Below are 11,654 nucleotides of genomic sequence, written 5' to 3'. Positions count from 1 at the left end.
TCCTGCTGAAGAAGCTTTCACATGTGGTCTTCTAAGGTAGCGCCGGCGAGCCCAGCCTAATCCCATGTAGCCTGTGTCCTGTAGGCTCAGCTTCTGAGCTTAATGTATATATAAATGTCAAATGTGACACATTAATGTATTAAACTTGGTATATATAGTATAGTTGCTAGTAGCTTTAGTTTCCATCTTGCCTTGGTTTCAACAAATCAAAAGATGGGAACAATTACAACAACAGCTAAGTTTTATGTCTGTGTGGTGTTATTAGCAGTGGTTTTCAGAGATGTGATCAATGCAGTTGAGTATGAAGAAGGGTTCAGCTTCAACATCAAGGAAGCCACTATAGAGGACATACAAAAAGCCTTCACACAAAACCACCTAACGTCCAGGAAACTTGTTGACTTCTACCTGCAGAGGATTCAAGCCCTCAATCCTACACTTCGCGCCGTGCTGGAAGTCAATCCGGACGCGCTTGATCAAGCGGACCAGGCTGATCGCGAGAGAAGGCGAGGAAATCAGAACCGTTCATTGCTGCACGGGGTGCCCGTGCTGCTCAAGGACAGCATTGCCACCGCGGATGAGCTGAACACCACGGCAGGGTCTTTTGCGTTGCTCGGGTCAAGGGTTCCACGAGACGCGCACGTGGTGGCGAAGCTGAGAGACGTTGGTGCTGTGATTCTTGGGAAAGCTAGTCTCAGTGAGTGGTATGGGGTTCGTTCTTCCACCATGCCACAAGCTTGGTGCGCCAGAGGTGGACAAGCATTGGTTAGTATGAGTCTGTTTGGATGCGGATCAAAGAGTTTTATATTGTTGTTTATCTAGTGCATGTTTTAGTAGAAAAATTCTAACAAATGTTCTTCACTCTGATACAAACAAACTTCATGTCAACTTTAACTTTTGCATGGATTTTTTTTTCAATTTTCATATCACATTACCATCTGACAATCAATTTTTGGTGCAATCATTGTGCAGTTAAGCAATCTCAGTCAACTAACATTGCGCAAATCAATTCTAAGAACATGATTTACATATAATTTATTGCATTGAAGTTAAAATAATTTGATCTTTATTTTAAGGTGGAGAACCTTAATGGGAGTCACTGCACCAAAAATTGATTGTAGCCCCAACCCAGAACCAATCTATTACATTTTTCACTTCTCTTGTAGATAATTTCATTAGAATAGTATGTAACGAAATGGTGAATTTTTCTAATAAACAGAATCCTTATGTGGAGTCTCAAAGTCCATGTGGTTCTAGCTCTGGACCCGCTATTTCAGTGGCAACAAACATGGTTGCAGTTTCACTGGGGACTGAAACTGATGGCTCCATTATCTGCCCAGCTGATCACAACTCAGTAGTGGGGTTCAAGCCCACCGTTGGACTCATTAGCAGAGCAGGTGTCATACCAGTTTCACCTCGTCAGGATACAATTGGGTAACAACTTGCTCTGGTTTGCTCTGTCTTCCCCTGTTTTGTTCTGTTTTCATATTAACATACATCACTTATTAGCTTGCTGAAGGTTGATATGTGTTTTTGCACTTGTGTAGGCCAATATGCAGGACAGTTTCAGATGCAGTTCATGTGCTTGATGTGATTGTTGGGTTTGATCCCAGAGACTCTGAAGCTACAGAGTCAGCAGCCAAGTTTATACCTCAAGGTGGTTATAAGCAGTTCCTCAAGAAAGAAGGGCTTAAAGGAAAGAAACTTGGTGTTGTGAGGGACCCTTTTTTCAAGTCCTTTAATGGATCCAATGCCATTTCCATCTTTGATGATCATCTTAATGTGTTAAGGTAAATAAAAACAGTGCTCACCAATTGCTTGAGAATAATACCACATTGCCATGGCCTTCTTTGCTAATTAAGCTTCACTGGCACACACTATATTTTTATACATTAAAATGCAAAAAAAAGGGAAAATTTGTTTAATATGAACACTGAGATCAATTATGTTGCTTTTTCAATTTGAAGGCAAAGAGGTGCAACAGTGGTAGATAATTTGGAAATAGCAAATGTGACCATTATTCTCAATCCTTTCCAAAGTGGTGAAGCAATAGCCTTACTAGCAGAGTTCAAGTTGTCCATCAATGAGTATCTGCAAGAACTTGTTTCTTCTCCTGTGAGGTCATTAACTGAGATTATTGAGTTCAACTTCAATAACCCTGGTTTAGTAAGTACAATCCACTATCACTCAGTTAATTATATATATCTTCTATATGACAGTAATTTTTTTTTATATTCATTAAATTTATTTGATCAATCATTTATATCTTATATTTATAATATTTGAAACTATCATTTGAAAAACATTATATTTTGGCTTTATCAATTTCTTAATTTGATTTAGCAATAATGAACTATTTGTGCATTTGTAGGAAAAGACAAATGAGTTTGGACAGGATTTGTTTATTGCATCAAATATGACCAATGGCTTTGGACAAAAGGAATATGTGGCAATGGAGATGATGAAGCAATTATCACAAAATGGGTTTGAGAAGCTGATGAAGGAGAATCAATTGGATGCACTAGTGACCTTAGGCTCTGATGCTTCTAGGGTTTTAGCAATTGGAGGGTATCCTGCAATCACTGTCCCAGCTGGGTATGATAGCAATGGATTGCCATTTGGCATCTCTTTTGGGGGGTTAAAGGGAACTGAGCCAAAATTAATTGAGATTGCTTATGACTTTGAGCAAGCTACTAAGGCAAGGAAGCCTCCACCTAATTTTTAATTTACCAAAGGGATACCATGTACTGAAGGATAACAGATGATTTAAGAATTGATCAATAAAATCAGGTCTAGTTTGGATAAATTTATGTATGTAGTGTTATTTCGCAGAGTGGAATTGAACCATTTTAGATGAAATTTTCTTAAAAGATACATGCAGTATATAAAAACTTGGGGCTAAAATGAAAAACTTAAAAAGTTGGGGACTAAAGTTTATAATATAAAATTTACTAGTCAAAAAGATGACATGGCATCATAGCATTTTATTATTGGTCATTATAGGGGAGCATGGCTGCTGTTTAAAACACAAACAGCATTTTTAAGCTTGCCTAAATTAAAACATTTAAAAAGTTAAAGTTACATTCATATCAATCTGAAAAATAAAAATCTTCCAGACAATCATCCCCTTCCATGCCCGCAATTTGTTTAGAGCTGTTCACGCCCTTATTCAGTTCAATTTGACACTGAATAGAGTTTATAAGCTCTCTATTAGTGATCCTTCTTCCCTCCTTATCAGCTTCCACCAAGCAATTTACCAACTCAGCGGTGAAAACCCCAAGGGGGCAAGTGACCTCTACTCCCTTAGAAGCACATTTCTGCACAGCAAGGAGCTTTTCTCTCTCTTCCTTGGGGAGGCTTCTTTCAACTCCACTCAATTCTCTACTTGCACTAAAAAAGACAAGACCCTTTGCAATGGGTTTTGTACCAATGAATAGCTGTAGAGATTCCTTTGCTGAATCGACCATAGTTCCAAAGGGCCTACTTCCAAAGTAGTCCTTTGGAAAGAAGGCGCTTGATTCGCAAACTTCACATATCATAGTAACACGGGTCTTCTCTCTAGCTGGATTAAGCAGATTTCTGAAGAAGCGACCTATGGAAAATAAATTAAAGGTGAATGAATAAATAAGTCAACCATTAGAACTTAAATAGTAAAGGAAACGAAAGGTGGAAGGGATAAAAACTTTCTGATTTTCATAATAGCGCAGGAAAAGAAATATACCTGGTACGACTTGAAGGTCGCTGGCAAGTATTCCCAACTCACCCTCTTTGTCATGACGGCCATGGGCGCTGAAATAAATCAAGAGCTTATCACCCGTGCTCATTGCAGCTGTAACAGCGGAATCCACGTACATTTCTATGTTCTTTTGAGTTGGGGGATCCGTTTCACCATCATCCTTTAGGATGGTGATATTCTTGTGGTCGAATCCTTTAAGTGTAACAAGCTTATCCCGGACAGTGTCAATATTATTGTAGCTGCTTATCACTTGTTCGCTTGGAACTTGGTTTGGATACTTGATACCAATCATAAGTGCTTTCTTCATTTTTAAGTTTAACACAATGGAGTGGAGAATGAAGATGGAAATGTTGGGGTATATAGAGGTTGAGATTGAACTTCATTTTTTTGGTATTTAATTCAACAGCCAGTACATTTGCAAGAAAGGGAAAAAATTTGAAAGGATGAAAGAAATGAGTTTGGACTCATTGGAACAAAGAGAGTGCTGCATGTGAGTTGTTGGGCATGGGGCAGCAGAGTAGCAGACCGTATGATAGCGTGTTGAGCATGGCCAAGCGGTTTTGCCCACGGTTTTACCAAACCATGTGGTTTTGGCGGTTTGTGCTTCATCTCTCTCTCATGGACCGTTGGATCATAGCATGGTACCATCACAGCCCTCCATCAATCAACGATCCATGCCTCACTCCAAGGACCAATCAATAACAACTACATCTAGCAGACTAGCAATTAATAGTCATACACGTATTTATCCCAAAAAGAAATAAAAATAAGTGTTTAAGACTTTAAGTGATTGATAGATATATATAGGACTGTACCAAACCTATACCCTAGAATTTCATTTTAATTTTTTTATATGATAAAGTAAAGTTGCATTTATTTTAATTAGGCGGTTGAAAAAAAAATTATGATTAATGAATCTCATGTCAATTTATTATGGGGTGTTTATTTGATACATTTATAAACGGGTAATATTTTATCCACACCTCTCTTTTGAGGTGAAGAGGTGGAATGATGAGAGAGTTAGGAAGAAAAGAAAAAGTAAGAAAGAGAAAATATGCGATGTGATAGATGATAAGATGAGAGAGATAGAAATAAAAAGAAGTGGAAATTGAGTGTTTAAAAAATAAGGTGTGTATATATCATTACTCTTTATAAACCGGTGGGTGCTGGTTGCGGTCATAAAATTTGGTTAATTGGATTTTTAAATTGAAACTTTTAATTTATACTCTCTTTATGAATATATAAGTCACTTTTACTTAATTTTCAACAATAAATTTGTAAAAAACTTATTAACTTTCCTAAATTATCCTTGTTTAACTTTTTATGAATTCTCTCACCAAATATTTTAAAATTTCACCATCTATTTCATATTAAATATGAGGGTAAATTGAGAATAATTTATATAATGTTTTATAGATATTAGAAAATGACTTATATTCTTTTCAATGTTAAAAAAAAGTCTTATATTAAAGAAAAAAACTTACAAAAAGTGACTTAAGATAAACAACTGACAGAGTACACTTGTGTCGAAATTGAAAATGGATTTTAAAAAAATTGACACACTTATGAACGAGAGATGATACTCAAGTGAAAAATTTATCAAATTTGAAAGTATATTTGATTATTTCTCAACGAAATAATCTTAAAGAGCTAATTCTTATTGCATAAATTGGCTAGGGAGTGGACGGTTTCCCTAGATTGGGTGCCGCGTGAGGGGAATGCTTCAGCGGATTGGCTTGCACGGCAAGGAGCCCTCTCCCCCCCTACCGGCTTGCGGATAGTAGAATCCCCAAGCTCAGAGCTTCAAGTTCTACTGCTCAAGGATTCCTTAGGTGTTCCTTAGTTTCTTCTCTCTGTTTTGTTAATTTTCCGATGTACCAAAAAAAATAATGGGATAAATATGAAAATGGTCCCTGAACTATGAGTGAAAGCTGGTTTTGGTCCCTCGCCGGCGTAACTTCCGGAAATAGTCCCTCCGGTGAGGCGAACCACCGTGCCGGAAATGGCTGACCAAATCTCAGGCACGGTGTTTCGCCGCACCGGAGGGACTATTTCCAGAAGTTACGTCGGCGAGGGACCAAAACCAACTTTCGCTCATAGTTTAGGGACCATTTTCATATTTATCTCTAAAATAATCATGCATGTGATTTTGGTATGAAATTTTGTTGATCCTTCTATATTAGGTAATTATCCTAAAATTAATTCCAAATGTTTTTTTTAATAGAATTAATTCCAAAAGATAATGTTTGATGCTATGTGATATCATTTTATTTAGTGTTGTAAAAAAATTATTTTACACCGAAAATTCATATAGATTATACCTGTCATTGGAATGCCATGGCATTATTCTTTGATAAGTAAGGGTTTTAAATTCATGATTCTACGACACACAGAAAAATTGTATTGGTCACAAAATTAGTATTTAATTAGTAAACTAGGGTACTATTTCCAAATTATATATAAATGTCCCCAAATAATATAATACTTCAAGTGGTACGAGTTGAGAGACATATAGGTTAGGGTGGGAAGGTCTAGAGATCAATTTCTAAAGAGTGCACTTTATCTTAAGGTGAATGTTGCTGACTTTGGTGATGATCCCGCTTTTGATTTTCCCCTCCGATACCCTGTCCTCACGGTCGGCCTAAGAATGTTAAAGCGGCGAAGGAAAACGTGGGGAGTTCTCGGCGATCTAGGGTCGTCCTCAAATATCAGAGAGTGTGATCATCGCGTCTGTGCCGGAGTCGCCCAGTCCTCCATCTCCATCGGGCCCTTATTTCACGCGAGCAACGAATGTTTGGTGTCTTGCACAGATGGTAGGAATGTCTTTCTGGCAGCGATGAAGATGCCATTCGAGGGTTGGCCGCAGCTGTTACTGGATGACGAAGGAAGAACCCAGAAAACGGCGTGAGCTTCAAACAACCGCTGCCTCTGTCAGGGAATGTGGTTTCAAGGTTTAATGGCAAAGACAACATCTCCATAGTAGCCTCACTACTCACTTAGCTTCTAATCACGTTGTTGGTTTCTATAAATCATCATCACTTCATCTTTGTTCACTCACTTGTTTCTTCAATGGTGGTTGAGTGAGTGATCCAATTAAGCTCTGTCTCTGAATCTGTATGCCAACCAAAAATCATAAAATAATAAAACGTTACAACTGCATAAAGCAACAAACGCTATTATCGGTAGTGCCAACTGCATAAATCACCTCTTCGTCGCCCTTCGATTTGAGCACGCTGCAACCTTCACAGCCTTCGCCTCCTCTCTTCCATGTCTGTCTCGATCCCTTTCTCAAATTATCTGAAAACCCTAAATTGATGATTAGGGGGTAAATATGAAGGTGATAAAAAATAAATAAAAAAAAAGGATTTTCTGTTGATAAAAATAAAAAAATTGAAAAACCGGCATAATTACCGCCACACCAGCACTGACCAACACGCTAGAATCACACATGAGCAGTCAACATGGTCAAAGGGTAAAAAACAAACGGTTTACTAAGTACAGGGATGGAAACCATCGTAATTTTAGTTCAGGGACGGAAACCAAAAATTCGCTATCGTTTAGGGACGGAAAGAATATTTAACCCAAATTTATATTAGGGAAAAACTCCTTGGCAATTGTGAAAATGGATTTTGAAGTCCCCAACCAACTCTGCAAGACCAGACTCCCAATCAAAGGAAAGACCATCACTCCCTTCTTTGGTGCACTACATAAAAAATCTTTGGGCTGCTACATTGCTCGCTTCACAATTTCTATATTGTAATAAATAGATAGATAGATTGAAACTAATCAACACGATCACATTGTCATAATTGACCCTCTCCTTTCTCCATTGTCATAATCTCCTCTCCTTTCTCCTTATCAGCTAAACATGTCAAACATAGCCTATAGCTTATTAAATATATTCTCACTTTTATCCTTATTATTTTATTAAAATTTCACCTTTAGTCTTATATGTTTTTTACTGAATTTATTTACTTATCAATTATCACACTTGTCTCATATGCATACCACACAAATAATTACTACTTTGGAATAAAACAAATAATTTTATGTTACAAATTACAAATTATTTGTTTTATTCTATTTAATTTAATAAAAATATATAAAATTAAATAAGTAAAAATTAATATTGTATTTTTAAGATGATAAATACCTTGGTGAAATTAAAACATTTATAATAATTTTGATATTAATATCATATATGTATTAATGTGAAAATAAAGTAATGTTAAATATAAAAAGAATTATACAAGTATGTTCTTTTAAGTCATTTTACAATTTCAGCTTGTTCAACAGTTAGTTTTACCAAACAATTTTGTTTCAATTACGTAGCTTTTGAACTTTCAGCTAGGCGTACCAAACATAGCCTTTGTGACTTTGTTTATTTACGAATTTCATTGTGCATGGTATTAGAGGATAATGATCTTATTTTTTTCTAAATGAGTCTTTTCTCTAAGTGTTCTTCTTTTCTATGGTTCTTTCATCTAAATGTGCTTATTTATGAATTTCACTGTAGTTAAAAAATAATCAAATTATATTTTTATATTAATTTAATTATAAAACTCATACCCTTTTTAGTAATTATACAACTTAAAAGTGCTTTTAACAATTATTATCCAAATAAGATTCATTTTATGAAACTTTGTTTTGAAATAAAAGTATCCAAACATAAATCACATTACAACCAGGCAACATTAACTCAAACTCTGATTTGCAAATCTACATTCACACAAATTCTGTTTTACAAACTGAAATCCAAACACATTCTTAGACTTCCATCATTACATTCTTCACCAAAATACTTTACTATTTTGAACCATATGAAAGGCAATGCTTCAGACTTTCCTAATTCTTCTTCTCTCAATTCTTGGAGATGAAACTAGGCACTGTAATTGTATGTATGAAATGTACAAAAATGTTGGAAAAAATGACAGCTTGGAGTTGGAGAGCGTTGGTTTATAGGATGGTAAGATGGACTTTGAGACCAAAAGGGGAATTTCTCAGTTGTTAAAAAGTAAAAATTTGGATTCAAGGGAACAACATGATGGAGCTGGTGTTGGTAGCTCAGACAAAATAACTTGATCAATTAATCTCACCCATTTTCTGAGTAGTAAAGTGATGATCATAAGATATAACAAGACTAGTCTTGTGAAGGGAGGAGCCAGAACAACTACAGAAATTGTGAAAGAATAGTATTTGACACTTCCCTCCAATCCATCATGAATAAATTTTAGCAAAGCATATTTATAATATCTATTATTGCTAACATGATAGCATTCATTGATATATAGCTTCGGTCAACAAGGAGATGCAAGGAAACAAAAGAGTAAAGATCCAATATGCTATTCTGAGTGACAAAGTCATCCAACATCTGAAGCAAGCATTCCTCCATCTCTCTTAATACTCCTACATTTGGAAAATAGTAATATCAGAAAAGTGACCACCAACAAGCTGATTTCAACCATTTATCACAAAAACGTGTAACAAATTAAAAGTGGGTAAAGCCATATGCAATCTGCACCAATTGCATTAAAAACGGATTTGAAACCATTTTATTAAGCATGGCTAAAACTATGGTTGCTTATTTGTTTTAGCCATGCTTAAATGTAAATAAAAGTTGTTTCAAACCAAATGCCATCACAAAATTTTGCACCTATTAGATAAAGCGCTGATAATCATTTACATTTTCACCATATTAAGATGTCCTCTGCTTTGAACAGTCTTTATTCAAGGAAAATATTACAAGCTATCCTAGTTTCATCGAACCAAATAATAAGGTAGCTAGTTGCAACTGATGTTTTGAAACTTCATCCAAGATCACTTGTTTAAACGAACTCATGTAACCTATAGTTAACACACTATAGACGACCAAACATATACTGGATAAGAAATGATAATGTAGTCACCACTCACACCATGCATATATAAAGTAAATATCAAACAATGATAGAATAAAAGTCAAATTCAGAAAGTTGGATCATCAAAGCAAATCAAAACTCCAAAAGTACAGTAATGGAAAAGGAAAATAAGTTGAACTACACAAGTTTCAACACAAATCTGTTTAAAGCAATGGAACCAAATTTACAATCACAAGATTTAATATAATATACAACCTATGACTATCCTTAACTTCCTCGCATGATCTAATTCAATACTTCAACCTTCATTGTTACACTTTCCCTTCAAATGAAATTTACATGTGAATCTGATAAGTGCATACCAAATTGATACAAACGAGTGAACGACCATGGAAGAAAAAAGAAAATTGATTTCATTGAAGTTTTTTTTTATAAGCTGATTTCATTGAAGTAACTTCAGTGTACAATGATCGTAAGAGTCTGGATGCATGATACATGATTTAATAATAAAGTCCAAGGATGATAACTAAATGTCACTTACTTTTAATAAGGTGAAACCAAGCTTTCAATGTAATTATTGGCATAGAAATCACCAATGTCTTTAGCAATGTTCATGACTTGTAAGTCATTGTCTTTGTGTGTATAGAGAACTGCTTGTGCTTCGTATGGGTGATAAATAGATTTTGACAACAACAAGATATCATCATTCTCAGACATGTACATTGTAAGACAGGGCCATCGATCTATATTTCGAGTAATACTTTCATAGTTAGCAATGTTAAACAACAAAGTCCAAGACTCGTGCACTCCAAACTCCTTCATATGCCAAATCTCAAAATGTATCTTCTTGTCTTGAGTTTGACAAATACATAGACAACCTCTCAAAACCCCAAGAGTTGGCATAAAATCGTTGAATTCATCTCTACGTCGAGAACAATAAGGCAATGACAGTTGTACACATTTTTCTTCTCCCAAATCAAACGAAAAAATCATGTACGGATCATAGTTAAATAATTCACCTTTCCCATAGATTATTACATCCCAAGTTAGAGCTACTACCCAGTTAAGAGAGTTGCTGACATAAACTGCACCACTTGCATGATCCATACAGGGAAGAAGGGGAACTTGAATTGTTCTCCAACAAGTAGCACCCATGTTGTAAACATGCACCGTTTTCTCCCGATCTTGATCGAACCGATGCTGAGAGAACATCACTGCCACCACCTTGTAGGTGTCAGTTGAAGAATCACAACCAAACCCAAAATAACAACAGGTGGTGGGGTGAATTAGAGGTGGTGAAGGTTGAGACGATGACCTCGTGGCTGGGTTCCATAAACGGACACGAGAGACGTAGTGTTTAAGTTCACGGTCATATTCTGATACAAAACGCAAACAAATTAACCCGTTGAAGGTTTCAACGAAGCCGTACTCTAAAAGACAACTTGGCCTTGTTTCTACAATTGCTGGACGGTTTTCCAATGGCAAAGTTATCAGTGAGCGGAGGTGGGCCAAATCTAAGTTTCTTGTAGAATAAGATCGGTGAAGGTGAAGTTTGATGAACTGAGAATCAGAGATAGTAGAGTTCCATGACTTAGAAACACACCTGAATCGCACTAAGGATTTTACTGGAAGCCATGATAAGATTTCTACCCCGAGTTCTTCAGGGAGAAACGGACGTGGGTGTTCCATGGTTAGTTGGTGGTTGCCGAAAAAGGCTACTCCATTCGCATAAAGAGTTACGCTTCTTATATATTACCTCAACTATATTCCCTTACGACTAGGAGTTCTGGCATTTTTGGCTTTCAAGTGAGACTGTTTCAAATTCTTTTAAAATGTATTTTTAAATTATAAAAAAATAATTAATAAGATTTTATCATTTTAAAAAAACTGAAATCAAATTATTTGAAAAATAACAACCCACTATAATCATTCTGTTAGAGATCTCTAGAAATAATCTACTCTTTCTTTTACTTTTACGGTTAAAATTCGTTTTTTTCCCTTTATTCTAAAAAGAAAATATATTGGTTTTCCAAAGTGGACTATCTTAAGTTTTTTATGGAAAT

General features: G+C 35.8%; 3 protein-coding genes across 3 annotated transcripts; 1 reads left to right on the top strand and 2 right to left on the bottom strand.

The window, feature by feature from the left end:
- LOC130747624 (probable amidase At4g34880) lies at positions 1–2,794 on the top strand. Its single transcript, XM_057600601.1, has 5 exons — positions 1–762; positions 1,217–1,431; positions 1,545–1,787; positions 1,965–2,163; positions 2,369–2,794. The coding sequence occupies exons 1-5, from the start codon at positions 214–216 to the stop codon at positions 2,720–2,722; spliced, it is 1,560 nt and encodes a 519-aa protein (XP_057456584.1). The 5' UTR covers positions 1–213; the 3' UTR covers positions 2,723–2,794.
- Positions 2,795–2,939: 145 nt separating this feature from the next.
- On the bottom strand, positions 2,940–4,252 carry LOC130747626 (metacaspase-7-like). The gene is made up of 2 exons (XM_057600603.1): positions 3,719–4,252; positions 2,940–3,589 (listed from the first exon to the last, which is right to left on the bottom strand). Exons 1-2 carry the CDS (start codon positions 4,038–4,040, stop codon positions 3,087–3,089), a joined length of 825 nt encoding a protein of 274 aa, XP_057456586.1. The 5' UTR covers positions 4,041–4,252; the 3' UTR covers positions 2,940–3,086.
- A 4,274-nt stretch (positions 4,253–8,526) lies between these two features.
- On the bottom strand, positions 8,527–11,287 carry LOC130747625 (F-box/kelch-repeat protein At3g23880-like). Its single transcript, XM_057600602.1, has 2 exons — positions 10,133–11,287; positions 8,527–9,139 (listed from the first exon to the last, which is right to left on the bottom strand). The coding sequence occupies exon 1, from the start codon at positions 11,278–11,280 to the stop codon at positions 10,135–10,137; it is 1,146 nt and encodes a 381-aa protein (XP_057456585.1). The 5' UTR covers positions 11,281–11,287; the 3' UTR covers positions 8,527–9,139; positions 10,133–10,134.
- Between the last annotated feature and the right edge of the window lie 367 nt (positions 11,288–11,654).

The sequence above is a fragment of the Lotus japonicus genome, chromosome 3 (genome assembly GCF_012489685.1).
Source record: "Lotus japonicus ecotype B-129 chromosome 3, LjGifu_v1.2".
Taxonomy (NCBI): Eukaryota; Viridiplantae; Streptophyta; class Magnoliopsida; order Fabales; family Fabaceae; genus Lotus; species Lotus japonicus.
This window is presented reverse-complemented; position numbering and strand designations above follow the sequence as displayed.